The sequence below is a fragment of the Dipodomys spectabilis genome, unplaced genomic scaffold (assembly GCF_019054845.1).
Source record: "Dipodomys spectabilis isolate Male_0828 unplaced genomic scaffold, ASM1905484v1 ptg000004l, whole genome shotgun sequence".
NCBI lineage: Eukaryota > Metazoa > Chordata > Mammalia > Rodentia > Heteromyidae > Dipodomys > Dipodomys spectabilis.
In genome coordinates, this window is record NW_024870681.1 from 6562988 (window position 1) to 6588259 (window position 25272).

Sequence of the window (25272 nt, forward strand, 5' to 3'; positions counted from 1 at the left end):
GCTGCCACGGGGGGGGGGGGCAGGGGGGAGGGAACGGCCGCTCCCGCCCCGCCTAGTGAGGCCACGCCCACTCCAGCCCCGGCCACGCCCCCCTCCGGAGCCCGTCCCGCTCAGCCGCGCCCGCGCCGCCATAGAGAGAAGCCGGCCGCGCGGCGGGCTAGAGCGCAGCCCTCCACGCGCGCCCCCTGGTGGAGCCGGAGGGCTAGAGCGGGGCGTCCGCGCGCGCCCCCTGCAGGAACAGGGCGCCCACCGCATCGCAGAAGGAAAGATGGGGGAAATCTTCCCCAGAGCCTGTCCTCTCCCTGATGTGGGTGACCTTCAGGGAGTCCCTTAATTTCACCGAACTCAGGCTTTGTAGTAAAGGGTTGAAAGTTGGCCCGCTCTTGCTCCTGCATCTCACTTCGCCAGGGCAAAACTCTGAGCAGGTGACGACTGCTCAGTTTCACAATGGAAGAAACCCAAGGCCATCGTGGTTCAGCCGCTTATTCGAGGTCCCCCAGACCCGTAGGTATGAGGAGCCAGGTCTGTGGGACCTCAGATTCTGTGCTTGTCCCCTTGGGTTTGCATCACCTGAGAAGCCTGCTGAGAAAGGCTGTGGTGGAATGAAAACGACTCAGCAGTCTAAGGAGTCACCCTGGCCACCTGAACCTCCTCCCAGAACACAGATGGGCCTGGGATTAAATGAGCCGATTTGCTAAGTGCTTGGTAAACCATAAAGGGACTAGGGCAGCATGGGGGAAAAAGAAGATATCTACTCAAGGCAAGGGCTGGTGGCTCATGCCTGTAATCCTAGCTACTCTTAAGACTAAGATCTGAGGATCATGGTTCCAAGCCAGACCAGGCAGGAAAGTCTGTGAGACTCTTATCTCCAGTTAGTCACCTGAAAAAAAAGAAAAAAAAAAAACCGAAGTGGTGCTGCGGCTCAAAGTGGTAGAGCACTAGCCTTGAGTGAAAAAGCTCAGGGACAGGGCCTAGGCCCTGATTTCAAGCCCCACAACAGACAAAAAAGACGCCATATAAATGCTAATCCTCCTTCTGAGTGTTGACACACTTTTTTATGCTTTAGGCTCCAATCAAGACCCCCCAGAGTTCCCACCCAGGGGGTGTGGGGGTGCACTGGAGATCCTTCCATATAGTAGGCAAGCGCTCTACATCCCCAGCCACCTTGCATTTTAAAATAAGGAACATCAGAAGGAAAAAGTAAGATAAAAATATATGTACATATCAGACTCACTTTACGATTACCATAATTTCCAATCCTCAGAACAACCCATCCAACTTAAAATATTAGTCTCATGTTGGCAATGAAGATCTACATATTAAGAAATTTACCCAAACTCACAGAGAGAGAAAAAAGCAGAGCTGACTTATGCAGCCATTTCTTTCCACCATCTAATGTCTGGAAAGACTGACCTACAGCCCCCTCCCCTGCCCTCTGGAATTGAATGTACTCATTGCTTTCCTGCCTGGCTATTTTTCTAACTTTACCTGATGCAACTCCCTATCTTCTTCATTCTTCACAGAGCTTTACTTTCCCTAGTGGAGTACTGAGGTTTGAACTCAGTGCTTGATTGGCTACCACTTCAGCCACATCTCCAACCTTGCTTTTTGCTAGTTATTTTGCAGATTAAGTTCTAGATGACATTTCTGCCTGGGCTGGCTTTGAACTGCAATCCTCTAAATCTCAGACTCCTGTATAAGATGACAGACTTGAGCCAGAATCCATTTCTGTCTGTCTATATCTGTCTCTCTGTCTCTGTCTCTCTGTCTTATTCACGCTTTTAATTTGGTACTTGGTACTGGGGCTTGAACTCAGGGCTTTACACTCTCCCTTGGCTTTCTCTGCTCAAGGCTGGCACTCTACTACTTGATCCATACCGCCACTTCTAGCTTTTGGTTTATTAATTGGAGGTTACAATCTTTCAGATTTGGATGCCTGGCCTGGATTTGAACCAAGATCCTCAGATCTCAGCCTGCTGGGTAGCTAGATTACAGGCATGAGCTACCAGAGCCCAGCATCTTATTTCTCAAGTAGATTAATGAGCTGTAATGAAGGGTAACATCTGCACATCATCTTTCTTCTGGTGAATTACAGCCACAGAAATAAGAAAGGCCTGGAACAAGAGTGAGGTGAGACAGAGGTGACTTTTTGTGAACTTAGTTTACAAGCTGACTGCTCAGTTCTGAAAGGGAATGCACTGAATCCACTAGTTGGATCCAATAATTAGAGTCTGGTTTCATGACATCCCATGGAAATCTTTTTATCTGGGCTCTCTGGTCCATATTATGCAAAATTGTTGGAATACTGCTAAGTAATGTGTACATCACTGAAGCAAGGAGACCTCAGAGCTGCATTTACCCACATTCCTCCTCTCTCCACCTGAGGCATTATCGCCATCACTATTTTTCATCTTTATCATGCCCTGCCACAGAAGCACTCAATAACGTGCCCATTGTGCAAGTAATCTGAAATCCTTTTCAGCAAGCAGTAGTATTTAGTAGTAATAAAACAATAATTTGTCTACCAAGTGACATATTTATAGGAGCTGTTTACTTTGACATATTTTTATTATTTCAACTCATTTGCTAAGTACTTTCCAATACATATTTATGAAGCACATGCCTTTCCCCAAAACAGTAGTGAAAAAAAATAAATCATATTATTTCTTTTATTAGTAGCAGTGAGGCTTGCAAGTCTCAGTGCCTTGATTTTTTGTTGTTGTTATTGTTACTTTGGCCAAGAACTAGAATTATTCATGGTGATTGAGCACCTACTATGTATTAGACTCTCTGTGAAAGGCATTTTCCATAAATTCTGTCTCATTCCCCTGAGACATCTATTTTACCAATAAGGAAAATGTAATTTCTCTGCAACATAGATTTTATTAGTAAAGCAAAGACATTATCTTGCCCAAGGAACTCAGCCAGGAAGGGCACAGCAGAATTTTGACCTAGATCTTTTTCTGATTACCAAATTCCAAATCATTATTCAACCTCAGCAGCCTTGCTTAACTTCTCAGGACCTAATACATTCTGCACAATATAAAATATTCCTGAGAGACTTCCTGAGAATGACGATAAGCATCCCCAAGATGCTGACCCTAGCTTATCAATGGGTAATTTTTTTTTTTATTTCTGCCAATCCTGGGACTTGAACTCAGGGCCTAGGCACTGTTCCTGAGCTGCTTTTGCTCAAGGCTAGCACTCTACCACCTGAGCCATAGCGCCACTTCCGGCTTTTTCTGTTTATATGGTTTTGAGGAATTGAACCTAGGGCTTCATGCATGCTAGGCAAACACTCTACCACTAAGCCACATTCCCAGCCCATTTATAGGTCATTTATGTATTAACTATGAGTGAGGGAATTATCCTCTAAGAAATCAGTAGTAGAGGGGCTGGGAAGGTGGCTCAGTGATAGAGTGCTTGCCTTTCATGCATGAGGTCCTGGGTTCGATTCCTCAGTACCATATAACAGAAAAGGCCAGAAGTGTGCTGAGGCTGAAGTGGTAGAGCACTAGCCTTGAGTTGAAGAACCCAGGGGCAGTGCCCAGGCCCAGAGTTCAAGCCCCATGACTAGGGGGAAAACAAAGAAAGAAATCAATAGTAGAATATCTCCCAAAAAGAAGAGCCATGATGTTGGAGGTGTAACTCAGTTGGTAGTGCGCTAACCAATAAGCAAAAGCAGCAGGTACTGAGTTTGAGTCCCAGTCTCAGATCAAAAAGAGAAAAAACAAAAAAGAAAGGGTCAGTTCAACCCATTCATGAAGACAAGATTGGCTACCTGGTTTGTGAACACTGTGAAAATGTAAGATTCTGAGTCAAAAGCCAAACTTCTATCTGGGTGTGGTGATACATGTTTATAATCCTACCTCATCAAGAGGCTGAGTTTGGGAGAGTCATGGATGAAGGCCAGCCTGGGCAAGAAGTTCATGAGATTCCATTTCAACCAATAACAAAGCTGGTTGCTAGCCAGGTGTTGATGGCTCAGATCTCAGGAGGCTGAGATCTGAGGATCACAGTTCAAAGCCAGCCCGAGCAGGAAAGTCTGTGAGACTCTTATCTCCAATAAACCACCAGAAAACTGGAAGTGGCACTGTAGCTTAAATGGTAGAGCACTAGCCTTGAGCTGAAGAGTTCAAAGACAGTGCCTAGGCCCAAAGTTCAAGCCCTACAACAACAACAATAACAACAACAAAAACTGGTTGCTGTGGTCATCCGTCATCCTAGCTTTGCAAGAAGCATAAATAGGAGAATGGCAGTCCAGACCAGCCTGGGTACAAAGGGAGGCCTTATTCAAAAAGTTAATAACAGAGGCTGGGCATTGATGGCTCATGCCTGTAATCCTAACTACTCAATAGGCAGAGATCAGAGCATCACAGTTTGAAGCCAGCCTGGGCAGGAAAGTCCATGAGAATTCTATCCCCAATTAACTACTAAAGTCAGAAATATGGGGCTGGGAAGGTGGCTTAGTGGTAGAGCACTTGCCTTGCATGCATGAGGCCCTGGGTTCGATTCCTCAGCAGCACATAAGCAAAAAGAAAAAAAGCCGGAAGTGGTGCTGTGGCTCAAGTGGTAGAGCGCTAGCCTTGGGCTGAAGAGCTGAGGGACAGCACCCAGGCCCAGAGTTCAGGCCCCACGACCGGACCCCCCCCCAAAACAATAAATAAAATAAAAAAATTAAAAGTCAGAAATAGACTGTGGCTCAAGTGGTAGAGTGACAACCTTGAGGGGAAAAGCTAAGGGAGAACACCCAGGCCTTTACCTGGCACTTACCCAGTACCCACCCCAGCTAAAAAAGTAATTAATAGTTAAAAAAAAAAAAAGGATGCCCTATTTGTTAGGAAATGGAAAGACTTGGAAAAAATTATATTAAGTGAAGTAAGCCAGGCCCAAAGAAACACAGGTCCCATGGTTTCCCTTATTTGCAATATCTAGTATATGTCTGAGTCAAGCAGAAAAGGTCAGATAAGTTGATGTTAGGGAAATGAACCCTAAGATATGTATTCAAATGATTTTTTTTCTTTCATGCGATTGTTTCTAACACATTTATAAGATGATTTCTTTGTTGCTTTGTATGTCCCTCCCCCACAGTATAACCCCTGCTTTCACTGTATTTGATGTCGGTATAATTTGTGGAGAGGAAGGGGGAAAATAAATTGTTTAAATAGGGATACAGGTGGACCCATTGCAACAATGAGATGTACAAGTTGTTATGTTGAAAATGAACTTTACAACTTTCGTGCGGGGGGCGGGGGAGACAGGGAGGATTGGGGGGACAGGGGGAGGATGGGAAGGGATGGGAAGGGGAAACAAAGGAGGAGGCTACAATGCTTGATAAGAAATGTACTCATTATCTTGCCCATGTACAGTATTTTCACAATAAAAAAAAAAGAAAAAAAAGAAGGGGAGGGACTGGAGGTGTTTTTGTACCCCTGTATAAAAAAAAATAAAATAAAATCCAGAATTCTAATGTGGCAACAGCTCAGCATAAAACTAAGCACATGACCTTCTAAGCAAGGTCATGCTGCTATGAAGCTGTCCCTGTCTGGACAGTATTCTGCCAATATCTCCCAGGTATCCCAAGGCTTCCAGAGTTCTAAGATTGAGTACCTACTATATGCCTAGAAAGGCACTTAGTGCTTCACATAAGTTAAACAACCCTAAAGTGGGTCTATGAAGAAGGTATCTCTCCCATTTCACTATGAATTAAACTAAGGAGGTTGTTACTGATCCAATGTCATATAGCAAGTAAATATCAGAGCTAAAACCCAGTTAGTAGAGCTGTTAAAAATTCAGTTCCAAGCCAGGTGCTAGTGGCTCACATATGTAATCCTAGCTGTTCAGGTGACTGAGATCTGAGCATCCTGGTTCTTAGCTAGCACAGGCAGGAAAGCCCATAAGACTCATCTCTAATTAAGCACCAAAAAGCCAGAAGTGAAGCTTTCATTCAAGTAGTAGAGCACTAGTCTTGAGCAAAAAAGCTTAGGAACAGCATCCTGGCCCTGAGTTCAAGCCCAGGACTGGCATTAAAAAAAAGAAGAAGAAAGAAAGAAAAATCCAGCTCCATAGCTAGGCACCAGTAATCCTAACTACTCTGAAGGCTGATCTGAGGATCATGGTTCAAAGCCAGCCTAGGCAGGAAAGTCCATAATACTTTTTTTTTTTTGTCATGGGGCTTGAACTCAAGACCTGGGCATTATCCCTGAGTTCTTTTGATCAAGGCTAGTGCTCTACCATTTCAAGCTACAGCTCTACTTCTGGTTTTCTGGTTAACTGGAGATAAAATACTCCTGGATTTTCCTGCTAGGGCTGGCTTTAAACCCAGATCCTCAGATCTCAGCCTCCTAAGTAGCTAAGCTTATAGGTGTGAGCCACCAGCACCTGTCTCCATGAGACTCATATCTCCAATTAACTATCAAAAAACTAAAAGTGGAGCTGTGGCTCAAATTGGTGAAACACTAGCCTCTAGAGCACAAAAGCTCAGGAACAGCACCCAGGCCCTGAGTTCAAGCCCCAGGACCAGCACACACACAAAAAATTATGCTGCTAACTCTGGATCCTTTGTAGCAAAGGCACATTTTTTTCTGACCAACCTCAAAAATAAGTAGACACAGTTGTTTCAGGGAAAAACAGAGATACATGAGGGCTGCTCTGGGAGTCACAGTGTAGCAACTGGTGCACAGCTGTCCAGCCCCAGGATAAGTGGACCTTCCATTGTCTGGGAGAGAAAACTATGGATGGCACAAATCATGGCTAATTCCCAGGCTCTCTCAACAACAGATGAAACACTGTGAGGTCTTTACCTTGATAAAAGGTAGCTGACCATCGTGACTCACACCAGTAATCCCTGTAAGGGGTGAGAGAAGTCCTGATGGAAGAGTGCTAATGGCTCATGCCTAGCTACTCAGGAGGCTGAGATTAGATGATTACAGTTCAAAACGAGCCCAGGCAGAAAAGTCCATGAGACTCTCATTTCCAATTAATCACCACAAAGCTGGAAGTATAAGTGTGGCTTGAGTGAAAAAGCTAAGGGACAGTGCTGTGATCCTGAGTTCAAGCCCAGTACACACACACACACACACACACACACACACACACACACACACACACACACAAAAGAACTAAGGGAACAACTACTAAGTATGGTAATTTCAGCACTCAAGAGATTGAAGCAAGAAGATGGAGATTCCCAAGCCAGCCCGGGCTATACAGTAAGATTCTGTCTCAAAACACAAACATAGGGGCCAGGTGCAGGTGGCTCACACCAGTAATCCTAGGTACTCAAGAGGCTAGGATCTGAGGATCACGGTTCAAAGCCAGCCTGGGCAGGAAAGGCTGTAAGACTCTTATCTCCAATTAACTACCAGAAAACCAGAAGTGGTGCTGTGGCTTAAGTGGTAGAGCACTAACTTTGAGCTGAAGAGCTGAGAGATAGCACCCAGGCCCAGAGTTCAAGCCCCACGACTGAGAAAACAAAAAAACATAGGGGCTGGGAATGTGGCTTTGTGGTAGAGTGCTTGTCTAGCATGCACAAAGGTTCAATTTCTCAGTACCACATGAATAGAAAAAGAAGTGGCACTGTGGCTCAAGTAGTAGAATTGAACAAAAGCAGCTCAGGGACAGTACTTAGGCTATGAGTTCAAGCCCCAGGACTGGCAAAAAAAATACATATTTTGGGGCTGGGAAGGTGGCTCAGTGGTAGAGCGCTTGCCTTGCATGCTCAAGGCCCTGGGTTTGATTCCTCAGCACCACATAAGAAAAAAGCCGGAAGTGGCGCTGTAGCTCAAGTGGTAGAGTGCTAGCCTTGAGCTGAAGAGCTGAGGGACAGCACCCAGGCCCAGAGTTCAGGCCCCATGACCGGACCCAAAAAAAAAAAAAAATACATATTTTTAATGTGTGTATAAATACACACATAGTTCTAACTTCATCTGTATGCCTCACAGAACCTTTTCCAATACCTGTCCCCAACACAGTTGTGGGGTTGTAGGGCTTGAACTCAGGGCCTGGGTGTTGTCCTTGAGCCTCTTTGTGCTCAAGGCTTGAGCCAAAGCACTATTTCTGGCCTTTTCTGAGTAGTTTATTGGAGATAAAAGTCTCATGGACTTTTCTACCCAGGCTGGCTTTGAACTGTGATTCTCAGATCTCGGCCTCCGTAGCTAAGATCAGAGGCATGAGCCACCGATGCTCAGCTTAGTTGCATAGTTTTAATTGTACCCAGACAACTCCATGCCAGAACACAGCAAAAACCTAGTAAGATCCACATCTAAATCCCTTATCACCTCTTGGCTCAGGAATGCATAGAACCTGAAGTTTTTATTCTGCTTTATTTTCCCCCTAAACCCTTGTCTCTCTTTAATACAAATGATATCTGCCTCCTCCCAGTGTTTGTCATTCTTTTCCCTGGAGGGAATCAGAAAGAGCTGATAAAGTGAATCTCTGATCCAGCTTTTTATGGTGAGCAAAGCTTAAAAGAGGTTGGGATGTGCAGCCTTGGCTGCTACCAGGGCAAACAAACTATGAAAAAGAATTTTGTCAAAACATTTACATATTTGCGCCGAAGGCAGCATGCAGTTGGAAGGAAACAAAGTGGATCTGGCATCAGTTAGATTCAAGTTTGGAGTCCCATGCTGCAACTCATTAGCTTCCTGTGCTAAACCTTGCTGAGCTCCCCTTTACTGTCTATAAAGAAGGAGTGATTCCTGACACCACCAGCCCCTTCTAAGATCACAATGAAAAGCACACAGAAGAGCTGGATATCCTTCCCTACAGATTATAGGACACTCCCTCAGTGTCTAAGGCATTCACACACAGGGACGCCTAGACCACGGCTCTCTTTATTATTTTGGCAGTACCGGGGGTTGAACTTGGGTGTTCACCCACTTGAGTCATGCCTCAAGTCTCTTTTTGCATGGTTACTGCTGAGGTAGGATATAGCAGGCTGGCCTGGATGCCTGCAGGAAATGTGGCACGATGGTCCAGAGAAGCAGGGAATGAAGCACCTCTCATTGTAAAAGCAGCCAGGCTATATGGTTGGGGATGGAGTCAGCATCCCAATAGGAACAGAATTGTGGATTAGGTAGGTATATTGGTGCAGGCCTAGAATTCCAGCACTCAGGAGGCAGTGACAGGAATCAAGTGACAGGATCAAGGGTTGGAGGCCAGCCTAGGCTACAGAGTAAGCCTGGTCTCAGATAACCAAGTATTGGAAATAAAGCTCATTGGTAGAGCTCTTGCATAGCACATGCAACAAACATCCTGGGTTCAATCCCAACACTATAAAAACCTATATGGAGCCGGGCGCTGGTGGCTCACGCCTGTAATCCTAGCTACTCAGGAGGCTGAGATCTGAGGATCGCGGTTCAAAGCCAGCCCGGGCAGGAGAGACCGTGAGACTCCTATCTCCAATAAACCACCAGAAAACCGGAAGTGGTGCTGTGGCTCAAGTGGTAGAGCGCTCGCCTTGAGCTGAAGAGCTGAGGGACAGCGCCCAGGCCCAGAGTTCAAGCCCCACGACCGACAAAAAAAAAAAAAAAAAACCTATATGGGTAGGAAATTAAAGGCCATTTTGGGATAGAATCCTGAGTCCCAGTCCCCCATCCTGCCATGGAGACTGTTACTATTTTCCTAAGACTTAAATTCTCCCTCCCTCCCTCCCTTACCCTCCCCTCCCCTCGGCAGTACTGGATTTGAACCCAGGGCCCTCACACTTGCTACACTGGCAGTGTAAGCCACACCTCCAGATATTTGTGCTTTTGTTGTTTATGGAATAGGGTCTTACGTTTTTGCCCTGGCCAGCCTGGACCTCACTCCTCCTATTTATGCTTTCTACCACAGCTGAATGACACCACCCAGCCTTTTCTGCTGAGATGGAGTTGTGAACTGACCTAGAACAATCTTCCCTATCCTCCCACATAGGTGGAATGTCAGAGCCTTCCATTATACTCAGCTATTGGCTGAGATGGGAGTCTCATGAACTTTTTTTGCTAGCCTCAAATCATGATCCTCCAGATTCCTGTCTCCCCAGTACCTAGAATTACAGGCATAAGCTACCATTTCCTGGCTCTTTCTCTTTCAATGACTAAATAGGGGTTGGTGATGTAGGTTGGTGGTAGAGAGTTTGCCTCAACATGTATAAAGCCGTGGTTTTGTTTTGTTTTGTTTTGGGTCTGGTTGTGGGGTCTGAACTCTGGGCCTGGGCGCTGTCCCTCAGCTCTTCAGCTCAAGGCTAGCACTCTACCACTTGAGCCACAGCGCCACTTCTGGCTTTTTTCTTTCTGCTTATGTGGTGCTGAGGAATCGAACCCAGGGCCTCAAGCATGCAAGGCAAGCACTCTACCACCGAGCCACCTTCCCAGCCCCTAAAGCCGTGGTTTTTATCCCAGCTCTGCAAATAGAATATAAAACATAAAATAATAAAACATTGGACCTCAGTAAGCCATGAAGTACCTGGACTCACCATGTACAGGTAACAGGGCAAAAGGAACAACGAACTTGCGCCTCCACTTGACTGTTAGTGACTGCCTACAGAATTGCATTGAAAATACAAAATACTCTGAGCTCTGCAGAGTGATAGGTGGTATCTGCTGTGATCTCAGGCTGCTATTCTCAGGAATAACAGGGATTTGCCCTTCCAAATTAATGTATTGTTTCTCATTAAGCTGCAAGAGTATCTCCCTTCTCCCCCTCCCTTCTCTCTCACACAGACATAGACACAGACACAGACACACACACACACACACACACACACACACACCCTCCCCCCCAGGGTCTTCTGTGGAAGCAAGGGTCAGGCTTTAGATTCCCCAAACCTGTCCTCACTCAGACACCCTTTAGTTTGTCCCTCATTCCTCATCCTCCACACTTGCTTCTATCCCAGCTGTATCCATCACCTGTAAATGTCCTATCTTCTGCTGGTACTAAGGCTTGAACTCAGGGCCTGAGCACTGTCCCTGAGCTTCTTTGGCTTAAGGCTAGCACTCACCTCTTGAGCCACAGCACCACTTCTGACTTTTTCTGTTTATGTGGTACTGAGGAATCGAACCCAAGGTTTCATGCATGCTAGGCAAGAACTCTACCACTAAGCCACATTCCCAACCTTGTCCTTAGCTTTTTCACTCAAGGCTGGCATTCTACCTCTTGAGCCACAGCTCCACTTCCAATCTTTTGGTGGTTAACTGGAGATAAGAGTCTCATGGACTTTCCTGTCTGGGTTAGCTTTGAACCATGATCCTCAGATCTCAGCCTCTGGAGTAGCTAGGATTACAGATGTGAGCCACCATTGTCCTATCTTCTAAGTGTAATTCTGACTCCCTTTTCCTGTGGCCAAGACAACTAATTACACAACAGATTCTCTAATCAAGGCAGGCAACTTTCCTTTAAAAAAACGTGGTCAGTAAACAATCCTGATCATTTTTCTACTTCTCCTTCCATTCTATTCCCTGGCGTCATTCTGCCCTCCCAGCCATGGTGACAGCTCTCAGATGAATGGCCACAGTGCTGGTAACAGACAGGGGGAGGGGGTGTTCATCCACCAGGCACGAGGCTGTGGTACAGCTGGCAGGCAGAGAGATGTAATTATACTGCATCTTGGAGCCACCAGCAATGAATTTCTACATAAAGGACTAGATTTGCCATGTATTATTTACACCAGCATCAATTTTCCCAGCTGGCTCTATTTACTGTGCAAATTCTCCTCTGTCTGTTTATGGGCAAGGCCATGGTTCAGCACCTCTGGTTACTCTACACTGTGACAGGGCCCCACAGGGCACCATGCACATGAAATGAGTGGCTAGATTCACCGGGAGCAGGCCATAGCCTTCCTTCCTGTTAAATTATATCCCTGGGACAGCAGCAAGCTCACATTCTTACCCAGTCCTGGTGATGCATGCAGGTGTATGAAACCACAGCAGGAGAGGAAGAACTAGCACTCTTTGAGGGCCTCACTGGGGAGAAATGAAAAAACAACCCTGTAGGAAAGTGGTTCTGGGGTTTAGGATAGTTCTTTTTTGTGTATTTCAAGAGCAAGACATCCATGACTAAGTATGCATTTAATGAGATTATTCCTACCCAGTAACTCAGAAACAGAGCTAAGCTAACTCAGAGACAGCTCCACCTTACAGATGGAAAGACAGAGGCCAACAAAGAAACACAAGGAGGGAACAAAGGCAAATCCCTCTGTTTAGCTTCCTGGCTCAATCACTGTGCTAGGATTGAACACAGGATCAGAGGGTGACGCTTAGACCTGTTCATTCATCATTAGTCCTTCAGAGATGCCTGGGCTAGGGTCACTCAGTTCCACTGGAAACTCAGAGGGAGGACACCAAGGAGCACAGCTGGGTGCTTCCAACTGCAGCATCCTGCCCGGCCCATGGGTCCATGTGCTTCCAGAACGAGTCTTTTCAGTCAGCCTGAGAGCTTCTGCAGTCCCAGGTGCCACAAAGCAGTGGACAGCAGTTTTCCAGGAATGAAAAGATGGGGGAGGAGGAGAAGCCTCAGTGCCTCTCTTTTCCAATCAACAGTGCCAGTCATGTCTGCTCTCCCAGAACCACCAGGCTTTCCTCTTGGAACCCCCATGTCCCAATGTCTACCACCTGTTGGAATCCTGTTGGCTGGACAAAGAGATAGGAGATAAGGTAAGTTGAGCTAAGCAACCCAAGTGGGTAGGCTCTTTTGTGGCAGGGTTTTACCATGGAAAAATTCAGTGAGACATCCATGGGCATGGAAACCACCCTCCAGGGCAATCACTGGCACTTCTCGAGGCTGGCTCACCTGACGGGGAGACTTGGTCAGACATGCTGTTCGCAGGCAGCTGCCTGATGCTCTGGCCTCTTCGGTGATGTCCAGGAGAATTCGGGTGCTGGGAACAAAGCTCCAGGAGCGTCCAAGGGCAGGTTTGAGCCTCCCAGTGTCCCTGTCTCGGGTCAAGTGGTTGGCTACCTGCAGAAAAGGCTTACAGTTCCTACTGATCCTCTTTTTTTTTTTTTTTTCTCAGCCTGGGGTTTGAACTTTGGGCAATGGTCCCTGAGCTTTTGTGCTCAAGGTTAGCACTCTACCATTTGTGCCATAGCTCCACTTCCAGCTTTTTGTGGTTAGTAATGAGAAGAATCTCACAGACTTTCCTGCCTAGGCTGATTTCAAACCCACAATCCTCAGATCGGATTATAGGCATGAGCCATTGATGTCCAACCCTACTGTTTTTTTGTTTTTTGTTTTTTTGTCGGTTGTGGGGATTGAACTCTGGGCCTGGGCGCTGTCCCTAAGCTCTTCAGCTCAAGGCTAGTGCTCTACCACTTGAGCCACAGCAGAAGGCTAAGATCTGAATATCAAAGTTTAGAGCCAGACTGGGCAATTAATTATTTAATTAATCTCCAATTAACTAGCAAAACGCTAGAGTTGGAGCTGTAGTTCAATGATAGAGTGCCTGCCTTGAGTGAAAGAGCTAAGCAAGAGCAGTAGGCCCTGAGAAACTCCAGCATCAGCACAAAACAAATAAACAAAAACTTATATAAAGAACATGGGAAAGCCAGGCACCAGTGGTTCATACCTGTAAGCCTAGCTACTCAGGAGGCTGAAATCTGAGGATCATGGTTCAAAGCCATCCTGGGCAGGAAAATCTATGAGACACTTATCTCCAATAAACCACCAAAAAGCCAGAAGTGGAGCTGTGGCTCAAGTGTAGCCTTGAGCAAAAGAGGCTCAGGGATAGCACCTAGGGTCTGAGTTCAAGCTCTAGGATGTGAAAAACAAAAACAAAAAAACATGGGAAACGGAAATGGTAAGGGTTTTTTTTTTTTTGTTTCTTTTGTTTAAATAAGGTTAGTTTGGCTAGAAAATTGATTTAAAGGATAAGTATATATGCTAATAGAGGAAAGACTTTAGAGATAAAATATTAATATGGTTTCTGTGGATGTAGAAACTGATGGCTCATGCCTATAATCCTAGCTACTCAAGAGGCTGAGATCTGAGGACTGCAGTTCAAAACTAGGCTGAACAGGAAAGTCCGTAGGAGTCTAACCATCAAAAAGCTGGTAGTAGAGTTGTAGCTCAAGTGGTAGAGCACTAGCCTTGAGCAAAAGGACTCAAGGACAACTCTCAGGCTCTGAGTTCAAATCCCAGGATGGGCAAAATAAATATACAACAACAAAAAAGTAACACAAAACTCTGCTTTCTTCATAAGCAGAAAAGGTCACTTTAATAGCATAAAGAAGTACTTGTAGGAAACTCTTGAAACAGGAAAATATTGGGACAGGAAATACATCAGTAGTTGCCTGAGTCTGGGAAACTTTTAGTAGAGTAACAAGACTGAATCCAACTGGTTTAATTAATCAAACTTCAAATAAGTAGAGTCTACATATATTATACCTCAAGAAACCAGTCTTAAAAGCCAGACATTGTCTTAGCTATTCCCTTAGCTAATCCAATCCTTTCCCTCAGAGTCCAGATCTCCAGCTGATCTAGGGAAGCTGGGCTATGCCCCTTTCCTAAAGGACTACACTGGGGCTCTGAGCTGCCACTGAAAGGAAATAAAGAGCTATAATCAGAAGTAAACTCCATAGGCCAAGCCTGCCTTCTTACCACCACAGCCAGGTTGAGATCCCGGGCCAGGATCTTCAGCTCTCGGGCCAGCTGCACCATCAGGGCCAAGCCTGGGGTAGGAGGAACAGAGGGACAGGGCAGCAGAGGACCAGGGACAGGGCTGAGAGGTAAGGTTCCCCCCCGCCCCTCAGGCTGTGCCACATCACTCACCTTCCCTCTGCTGACCTCCTAAAAGAGGGGCCACCACTGCTGTAACTGAATCCACAACCACCACCTTCACAGCCCCTGAAGAACCTATCACCTGAAGGGGAGGGAAGGAGTAGGTATGGTTGAGTCAATGGGGCACAAAGGACCAGCCTGTTCTTCTGGGTAATCAGAGACAACTTCTCAGCCCAGACACTGCTGCATGTGGAATTGCAGCATAGATGCATAATGGAACATGTGGGTGGACAATGGATTTAAATTCCAGGACAAACCCAATGTCAATGGCTCACTGTTACAATCCTAGCTACTCAGGAGGCCAAGATCTAAGGATGACAGTTTAAAGACAGCCTAAGCAGGAGCATGAACTTAAGAACCTGGATGCTGTCCCTTAGCTTTTTTTTTTTTTTCCGCTCAAGGCTTGCACTCTGCCACTTGAGTCACAGTTTCACTTCCAGCTTTTTTGTTGGTTAACTTGAGATAACAATCTCATGGAATTTCCTGCTCAGGTTGGTTTCAAGCTACAATACTCAGATCTCAGCCTCCCAAGTAGCTAGAATTACAGGTATAAGCCACTGGCACCCAGTCACTTTCTTGATATAATACCCTGGGTATATTCATAGCAACATGTCATGTTTTGAGGCAAGAGAAAAAGTTTGAGATGGACTAAACTATTCAAAGGTTTTTTGTTTTTTGTTTTTTTTTCAAATTTCCAGTCTATAAATGATGCACCAAACCCTGTCTTAAGAACCTAGCAGGGTGGCTGAGTACCAACCCAAATGCTGTTCAACTCTCTTACCTTTTCATTGTCAACATTATTCTGAATATATTCAGGTACTGGACAGAAATTGCCTGACTATACAGAATGAAGGCCTAGCTCCTGGTCTAAGATAGACAGAATAAATAAATAGAAAAGAAGGAAGGAAGGAAGGAAGGAGTGGTGATAAAGTACTTGCCTAAAATACATAGGCCAAGAATTCTACTCCAAGCACCATTTTTTTAGGGGGTGGGGTTGTACTGGGATTTGAACTTAGGTCCTTGTACTTACTAAGCAGGTTCTCTACTGCTGAGCAACACCTCTAGCCCCCTCCTCTCCTTTTTTCCCCCAATACTGAAGATGGAACTCAAGGTCTCATGATTGCTCAGCTTGCTTGCTGGCTGACACTCTACCACTTGAACCATGCCTCCAGCCTAGTGTCCTGATGGTTATTTTGAAGATGGAATTTCATGGATTTTTCCAAATCTTTTCCAACTAGTTATAAGCAGGGGAGGGGACATCCACTAGTGGGCTCTGGGAATAGTTTTTCTTCCCTGATAAGAGGGAAGAAGTACGGAAAAGAATGATCTGTCTCTCAGTGACCTGAATATGGAGAATATGTGCATATATGAAGGATGCTTGGAGCTACAGCAGCCACTTTGCAATCATGAGAAAAAGAACAAGAAACCAGACTCACAACCTAGTGCCCTAATATTGAGCACTTGCCAGTCTCATGAGTCCTATTCTTAAGGTTCAAGTCTCTGTCAGACAGACTCTATTACATGCAGCTGAAAGTACTCCTAATTCATTTTAGGAAGGAATGCAAAGGTGGATACAATACAACATGATTCTTATACTTAATGAGCTCCATGTTTAGCGGGAATGGTAGACATGGAAATAGTGATGAGCAAAATGGGGCACTCAGGAATTCTACCTTGGAAGTGGCAAGCACAGCTGGAGTCACCAGAATGCACATCTGCATTTGCCAATAACATACATCATAGTCCATATGCCCACGACAGTACCTGGCCAGGTAGGCAAAGCAAGGAGGGACAGACAGCAGGCTTACCTGCTGGGCCACTGTACCCCGCAAGTCTTGTAGGACATCTAGCACCTGGAAGATGTCAAATGCATGAGCCACCTGGATCCTCTGGAGAGCTGCTGCCTGAGAGGTTACAGAGAGAAACAGAAGATGGTTAAAGAAGCAATGAAGAGAAACTGCAAGGCTGAGGATGGGAAGAGACACTTGAATGCAATGCAAACGGGCTTTGTCTCTGGGCTGGATCTCAGCCATGGCTGCCTGGCTACTGAACTGTAAGACGCTGAATTTGAAATTTAGCTGGGCACCAGTGGCTCAAACCTTAATCCTTGCTACTCAAGAGGCTGAGATCTAAGCCAGTCTGAGCAGAAAAGTCCATGAGAATCAAGCACTGTAATCCTAGCTACTCAGGAGTCTGAGATCTGAAGATCATGGCTGAGAGCTGAGGGATCACAGTTCAAAGCCAGTCTGTGCAGGGAGGTCTGTGAGACTCTTATCTCCACCTAAAAAAAAAACAAAAAAAACAGTAGCAGAGCTATGGCTCAAAGTGGTAAGAGTGCTAGACTTGAGCAGAAACAAATAACAGCTCAGGGACAGTGCCCATGCCCCAACACCAACATACTCAAAAAAGTCCATGATCTCTTATCTATAACTAACCAGCAAAAAGCCAGAAGTGGAGATATAGCTCCAGTGGTTAAGTGCCAACCTTGAGTGAAAAAAGCTAAGGAAGCACTCAAGGCCCCGAGTTCGACCCTCAGTATTGGAGTCCATGCGCGTGCACATCTGCACACACAAACAACACACACACACACACACACACACACACACACACACACGATACTTGAAACTCAGTGAGAAAGAGAAATAGAATTGATCAGTAAGTCCTGGGAGGGCCATGTGGGTGATGACAGCACTAGCTGGGCAGGATGCAGGGAGGATACAGGGAGAGATCTTGGAGGATGCAACAGGGATCCTGGGGTGGATGCTGAAGAGGATACAGAGAGGATGTGGGAGGATGCTGGCTTGGGGGGGGGAGGGGGAGTTGCAAGGGATGCAGGACCATCAGCAGAACTGCAGGTTTCAAAGCAAGAACCCACTCAGATGGCCCAGATTCTCACAGTGAGGGATGTCAGGGTCCTGCCTGTAGTGTCCACTTCTTAAAGGAATCCAGTTGTCCCACCTCTTACCTGTTCTTCCTCGTCCTGGGTTCTAGCCTGTAGTAGCTGGAGGAGGCGAGAGGCTGTCAGTCCTCCACTGGAATCAATGTACAGGACACTCTGCTTCAGGCTGTGGGCCACATTTGCAGCCACACAAAGACAGAGCTAGAAAGAGAGCAGGGTACTAAGTGAGCCTGATCCCGGAGGTGGGGGTCCCATAGGAGCTGTGACCATATCCTGCCCAGCTTCCAGTGACACTTCGTATCACCCAGCTCATCTCTGTTGACCAGTGAACCCATGGGACACAGGAGCCCCTTGGGGGATGGAGTGTTATACACCCACCGCCCCCAATCCTCCTGGGGCTACCCTCCCATACCTGGGTTTTGCCACTACCCGGGCCTCCTACAACTTCAGTCACTTCTCCAGTATAGAGGCCAGCATCAAGCAGCTTGTCCAGGCTGATGGCAGAAGCAGAAAGACCATCAACCCAGGCATTGGGGAGGAAGAGAGAAGGAAAGCACATCACAATATATACTAAAATCAATAATCCCAGCACTGGGGAAGCCGAGGGAGGAGGTGTGCAAATTCAAGGCCTTCCTGAGCTGGGCTGGGGGTGTAGCTCAGTATAGAGTGCTTACTGAGCATATACAAGGTCCTGATGGGTTTACTTACTAGTATTTCCCAAAACTTGTGTTTTGTTTTTTGTTTTTGCCAGTCCTAGGGCTTGAACTCAGGGCCGGTGATAGTGTCCCTGATCTTCTTTTGCTCAAGGCTAGCACTCTATCCCTTAAGCCACAGTGCCACTTACAGCTTTTACTGTTTATGTGGTGTTGAGGAATTGAACCTAGAGCTTCATGCATGCAAGGTGAGCACTCTACCACTAAGTCACATTCCCAGCCCATAACTTGTTATTTATTTATTTATTTACTGATGTGTGTGTGTGTGTGTGTGTGTGTGTGTGTGTGTGTGTGTGTGTGTGTGAGAGAGAGAGAGAGAGAGAGAGAGCGCACACACGCTGGTAAAGGGCTTGAACTCAGCCTGGGTGCTGTCTCTTAGCTTTTCTGCTCCACGCTGGTGCTCTACCATTTGAGCCACAGCTCCACTTCTGGAGTTTTAGTAATTCAAGTCTCATGGACTTTCCTGCCCAGACTGGCTTCAAACCAGGATCCTCAGAAATCAGCCTCCTGAGTAGCTAGGATTACAGGCGTGAGCCACCAGAGCCCAGCTAGGTTTAATATTTGTGCATGTCCTGTCCACTATTTGCTCAAAAAAAAAAAAAAAACAAACTATTTTTCTCCCTAGCTTCTTGTAGCTTTATATGTTTTTTTTTTCCCAGGGCTGAGAACCAAACCCAGGGCCTTGCCCGCGCCAGGCGGGCGCCCTTCCGCTGGGCTAAACCCCCAGCCCCATCTCACTAGCTTTTTGTAACTTTGTCAAAACTCAGCTGTACAAGGACTTGCCTGGTGGCACATACCTGAAACCCCAGATACAAAAATAGGAAGATTGTCGTTAGAGGCCAGCTCAGGAAAAATGTGAATGAATTCCACCAAAAAATAAGCCTGGTGTGGCAGTCACACCTACAATCCTAGCTATTCTAGAGGCAGAGATAAGAGAATTAAGGCCCATCTAAGCAAAAGTATAAGACCATATTAAAAACAAACTAAAGAAAAAAAGGACCGGAGTCAGGGTTCAAACAGTTGAGTGCTTGACTAGCAAACACAGGTCCTGAGTTCAAAACAACAACACAACACATCAGCTGTGAACCTATTTCAGAGGTATATTTCTCACTCATATTCATCTGATTATTATAGCTGTACAGTATGCCTTAATGTTTGGTAGAGTTGATCCATCCAACTTTATCCTTCTGCAAAATCATGTTCAACATTCTAGGTACTGGTGTTTTTATAGAGCTATCAAAGTATCTATAAAACTCTTGCCAGGTCTGTGGTAGAAATTGCATTAAACCTATGGATCACTGGGGAGGAATGGACACTTGCTAGGTAGACTTTCCAATTCACAGTGTGCCTCTGCATCTTGGTCCTTTTTTTTGCCGGTCCTGGGGCAACTCAGAAGCTGAGGGCCTGGACACTGTCCCTGAGCCTCTCTGTGCTCAAGACTAACACTCTACCACTTGAGCCACAGTGCCACTTCTTTTTTCTGTTTATGTGGTACTGAGGAATCAAACCCAGGGCTCCATGCATGCTAGGCAAGCACTCTACCACTAAGCCACATTCCTAGCCCCTCTGAATCCTTTTTACCTTGTCTATCAGTGCTGGTTCGCTTTCAGCATACAATCCCTACATGTATGTGCTTTGTCAGACACACCTAAGTATTTATTTGCTTTGGAGCAACTGTAAAAGGCTTTGTGCTTTTCATCTCAGTGTCCATGTATTTGCTGAGAGCACATGGAAATGCAATTGATTTTTATGTGTTAATCTGGTATCCTGCAATTTTGCTGAACTCTCTTATTAGTTCTGGGAGTTTGTAATTATTTTTTTTATTTGCTTGTTTTTTGTCTGTCTCCCTCATCTAATTAAAGCACCCTGGGGCAAGGACCAGGCCGCATCCCTGATACATCTCTAGTACTAGCACCAGGCCTAAAACCCAGGAGACATTTGCTAAAGAAATGAGTAATAGAACAGTTTTCACTTCTCCTTTTCCTTCTCCTTCTTCCTTCTTCCTCCTCCCCCTCTTCTTCCCTCCCTCTCTCCTTTTCTCCTCCTCCCCCCTTCCCTCTCCCCCCCCCCCCTTTTTTTTTGGTGCTCATACTAGGGATTGAACTGAGAGCCAAGGTATTTTTTTCTTAGCTGTTTTGTTCAAGGTTAGCATTCTAGCACGTAAGCCCCAGCTCCATGTCTGGCTTTTCTGGTAGTTTAGTGGAGATAAGAGTCTCATAGATTTCCCTTCCCTGAGTTGGTTTCGAACCTCAAATCTCATATCTCACCCTCCTGAGTAGCTAGGATTACAGGCATGAGCCATCAGCACCCAGCTCTTGTCACATTTCTTCTTCAACCTCTCCCATTCTCACTTGCCCTAGTTTAGACCCACACCAGCTCCACCTTGCCCTTTCTCTTCCCATCTGTCCTGCACTCTTTCACCCCACTGCCCTAAATGCTACTTTCTTGATAGCATCCCACCTTGAAAGAGGAAGCAGGGTTGGCAAGTCAAAGTTAAGAGTTCAGTTCTTGGGCTGTGATTGTGGCTTAGTGGTAGAGTGCTTGCCAAGCATGCATGAAGCCCTGGGTTCAATTCCTCAGTGCTACGTAAACAGAAAAAGCTGTAAGTGGCACTGTGGCTCAAGTGGTAGAGTGCTAGCCTTGAACAAAAGAAGCTCAGGGACAGTGCTCAGGCCCTGAGTTCAAGCCCCAGGACTGGCAAAAAAAAAAAAAAAAACAACTAAAAGAGTTCAGTTCTTGGCCCTGACCTCAAGTGTCTGGTCTTTATTTACTAGTTGCAATGTCTTGAGCAAGTCACTTACCCTGAGTTCCAACAGCAATGTGCTTACTCCTTAGGGGTCAGGAAGAACAAAGAAAATCACATACTGAGAAGCACTGAGCACAGAACCTGATTCATGGCAAGCACCACATAAAAGTCCACAGGTTCCTCAATGTCAAGACCACAACTTTTAGGTCTTTCCAGCGTGTGATCTCCCTGCAGTGACCCACAGCTGCAAGGTCCATTCCCTTTCTTCCCAAGCCCCAAAGCTAACTGCTTCCTGTTAATTCCTTCCTCTTGGTGCAGCCTTCCTGAGTGCCTACACATCTCCCCTATTTGCTTGCTATCTCGTAGGCCCATGAAATGTCATACTAAGGGCAAGGGCCTTGCCTCACTGGAGGACACACTATCTGCTCATTTGACACCCAGTAGGCACTCTAAGGTTTGCTGGACAAAGCTAGGGGCTCACACTGAGATCCCAGTATTAGAAACTCAAGGATCCCAACCAGTGAAAGCAAGCACTACGCTGTGTGAACCTCTCCAAGAGAATGTGTTAGAGAAGCAGCCAGGGCAACACAGATCCAAAGACCTCTGTGATGGCAGCAATATTCATCATACTCTGCACAAACAGGTCAGGAGTAAGGTCAGACTCACTTGGCTAGAAAACACCAGTTGTCTTCCAGCGCTTTCCATCCCAAACAACGTGGTATGATTTAAGGGCTCCATTCAGGGAGCCTGCTGGTACACAAATATAATGAAGGCACCAGGTTCTGGGTTCACATGGCTAAGGTGCAAGCCACACCTCTGCCACTTACTCTTCTAGGGCTAAATGCAAGGGGGCCTAACAAGCTCGAATGAGCAGTGGCTGAGGAGAGACTACACTTAACCCACAGTCAGGAAACCCCTGCCCGGTTCTTGCTCACTCTATCCTGAAGCGTCATGGAAGGCTGAAATACTACTGACATCTGGTGTTAGGGGACATTTTGTGTGTGTGTGTGTGTGTGTGTGTGTGTGTGTGTGTGTGTGTGTGTGTATACTGGTATTTGAACTCAGGGTATGGGTGCTGTCCTTTACCTTTTTCACTTGAACCACACCTCCAATTCCAGATTTTTTTGGTGGTTAATTGGAGATAAGAGTCTCACAGACTTTTCCTGCCAGGACTGGCTTTGAACCATGATCCTCAGATCTCAACCTCCTGGGTAGCTAGGATTATACATGTGAGCCTCCTGTGCCTGGCTTGTGTTAGAGGACATTAGTAGTAGTAATAGTAGTATTTTCTCAGTTGGGAGTAGGGGAGGTGATTCTGATACCTAATGTGTGGCTAGATGGACAGAGCAACGCCACCTCCACAAACAATTACTCTTCCCAAAGTACCAAGAGTGCACCCCTACCCAGGGTGTTACTGTTATAAGGTAAGACAGCTCAGAAGTCCCAAGGTTCTCCTTCCCCTCGGTCCATGCCACCCTTCTCACATCACTGTTCAGTACACTCAAGCACAGAAAGTCTGTTTCTCATGCCCCAAACACATATGTTCTAACCTTTCAATGCCAGTGGACAGGATGGCAGTGGAGGTCTTCAGTTCCTCATAGAGGTCAGCACCATTCAAGGGGAAAGCTGAGAACTGGGCCAGAAGCACCCGCCTCAGGGCGACCAGGGCCTGCCAAAGGGGTGGGCACCCAAGCTCAGATGTCCACCGTTTCCTCTGCCCACTCATCCTGGATCTCAGGTGGCTCTCCTTGACCAACCTCAGGGAACTCTCGACTCCCAGAGGGTCAGGGACAGGACTTGAGGGGAAGGGGATGCCAATCGATCATGGACCATGAGCTCACCTTGTAAGACAGGCTACACTTCTGGGCCACCTCCTCCAGGTCTGCAGCAGCCAGGTCCATCACTGAGAACACAACACACGTACAAGCTGACCAGCAGGCAGGTGGCACGGCCTGGGCTTCCCGCGCCTGGGTTTGCCTCTTCTGAACTAGAGTGTCCATTCTACCCGGAGCCAGCAGGTTCGGGACGCCCAGCACACAGTAGGGCCTCCTCCTGTGGGCCTTCCCTCCCCCATCGCTGGGCTCCCGCTCGCTCCCAGCCTCCCCCAGCCGCTCCAGGGCTGGCAGGGGAGGGAAGGCGTCCGGCCAGGGCGCCGCTGGGCCCCGGATGAGGGGGGGGGGGGGCGCCCAGGCTGTGTCACCTGTCTTGACCCCAACGCTCCTCAGCAGCTGGACCATCTCCTCCGTGAGGCCCGGGCACAGTCCCGCCCTGAGCACCCCCATGGCCCCTGGGGCTGCCGGGACCGCCGGTCACGTGCGCATCACCCCCCCCCCTCCCCCCGCCCTTTTCCAGACTCTTCTTTCAGGTAAGGACTCGGCGCGCCGGCCGCTCGGCGCTTGCCTGCACAAGCCGCGCCGCCACTTCCTGGTTCCGGGTTCGCGCGCGCCGCGTCGGCTTGGCCTGCAGCGCCCTCTGCCGACAATGCCGGTGGAACAGCAGCGCCCCGCTCGCCCAGCTTCAAGCCACGCCCCTTGCCCTGGAAGCCACGCCCCTCCCGGGGACACCTTTCCCGCCCTCCACCCCCACCCCGAGGCCACGCCCTCGCGTCTCCTCGCACATGCGCCCATGATCGCTCTTCTTCACCTCTTTCCTACCCCAACCCTGGGGATAATAAATTAAGAAGGGAAGGGAGACAGTCTCTACAACAGAATCGTCAGTCACATAATTCCAGGCTATATGACAGGTGCCAAGATGCAGTAAACACGTGCAAATATAATTTGCTATTTGGAAGTGTCCCTTGCAACATCTGCGGGAAGAAATGACTTCACAAACAATATAGTCCAAGATGCTATTTGCATCCATATTTGATAGGTGAGGAAACTGAATCTATGTAAAGCTAAGTCACTTGCCAAAAGTTACACAGAGGGACAACCGGGTTTCAAATATACATCCAAGCTGGGCCTGGTACAAGCCTGAAATCTAAGCTACTCTGGAGGAGGCAGAGACAGACTAGAGGACAGAGTTGGAGGTCAGCTCTTGGAAAGGGAAGGCAGCAGTAAAACAGCCAGCCCCTATATCAAAAACAAAATACAGAAACTCTAGCAGCATGGCTCAAGGTGTAAAGAGAAGGCCTTGGCTTCAATCCCCACTGCAAAAACAAAAACAAAATTCACTGAGTACAGAGCCAGTGACATTTGAAGAGTCCCCTTCTGACAAAGGGTGAACAACTACAGCAGTGGTACTCGCTGGACACCACAGCTTGTAGATCAATGAGAAGGATAAACAGGAAGTGAGGAAAGAGGTGAGATTGTTTTTTAAAAAATTGTACACATTACCTGACTTATGTAACTGTAACCCTTCTGTATATCACCTTCATAATAACAATAAAAATATTAAAAAGTTAATTGAGAGTAAAAACAGAGGCAAATTAAAAAAAAAAAGGAGTCCTCTTTCTCTCCATCCCTGGAAGTAAGGGCCTATCTTTTTCTCCTATATAAGTTTCCTTGAGAACAACAATAATGTCTGGCCCATTTAAAAAATCCTTCTACAGTTCCTACCATTATCACTCAAGAATTTGAGCTTACTTTGGAGTGAGGGTGTGGCCTATTTAGAATGAATGCCAGCTGCAAACCTAGCCGTCAGTGAGCTAAAAGCACTCAGCAACCACCTGTGTTTCTCCACCACCCACCTGGCTGGACATAGTGAGCTTTACTGCTGACAGCATCAGGACACAGAGCCTCAGGAGCTACAGACGAAGCCTCCCTTGTGTAGGGCCTTTCCAGAGTTGCCTCCCTCTGCCAGGTGTAGTTTTCTCACCCTTCTGCTCATCATCCTAGGGCAGCTGAGAAGAGCACAGGTGTGAAGCACGTAGAGGTCCTCGGGGGCAGCTGTAGCGCTAGAAGAGGCCTAAGGAGCAGTGCATTGTGTTCCTTGGCTCTACCTCACCCAATACCCTGGCATTTGATAGCTTCAGCTGCATTAGCCAGCTCAAATCAAGGTGAGTCTTGCCTCTAATTGTTACACTGATGATTGTGAAGTCAGCTCATTGCACCCCCATCCCACCCAAACTAAGGGTGGGCCCGCTGCCCCCACAGTTTCTTTCTGCTTCCTGTCAGCTGGGTTGTCCTGCATGCTGAAGGCTGTGGTCCCCAACAAAGCAG

At 46.9% G+C, this 25272-nt stretch overlaps 1 protein-coding gene across 1 annotated transcript; it reads right to left on the reverse strand.

Moving 5' to 3' along the window:
- Positions 1-12028: 12028 nt before the first annotated feature.
- On the reverse strand, positions 12029-23419 carry Rad51d (RAD51 paralog D). The gene is made up of 10 exons (XM_042692288.1): positions 23313-23419; positions 22954-23015; positions 22663-22781; positions 18066-18147; positions 17720-17854; positions 16563-16658; positions 14746-14836; positions 14575-14645; positions 12769-12936; positions 12029-12608 (listed from the first exon to the last, which is right to left on the reverse strand). The coding sequence occupies exons 1-10, from the start codon at positions 23392-23394 to the stop codon at positions 12525-12527; spliced, it is 990 nt and encodes a 329-aa protein (XP_042548222.1). The 5' UTR covers positions 23395-23419; the 3' UTR covers positions 12029-12524.
- Between the last annotated feature and the right edge of the window lie 1853 nt (positions 23420-25272).

Coding starts and splice junctions, on each gene's coding strand:
- Rad51d (XM_042692288.1), bottom strand. CDS start 23,394: ATGGGGGTGCTCAGGGCGGGACTGTGCCCGGGCCTCACGGAGGAGATG. Junction 17,855..18,065: donor CGGGTAGTGGCAAAACCCAG/GTATGGGAGGGT, acceptor CTCTCTTTCTAG/CTCTGTCTTTGTGTGGCTGC. Junction 14,646..14,745: donor AGGAGGTCAGCAGAGGGAAG/GTGAGTGATGTG, acceptor CTCCTACCCCAG/GCTTGGCCCTGATGGTGCAG.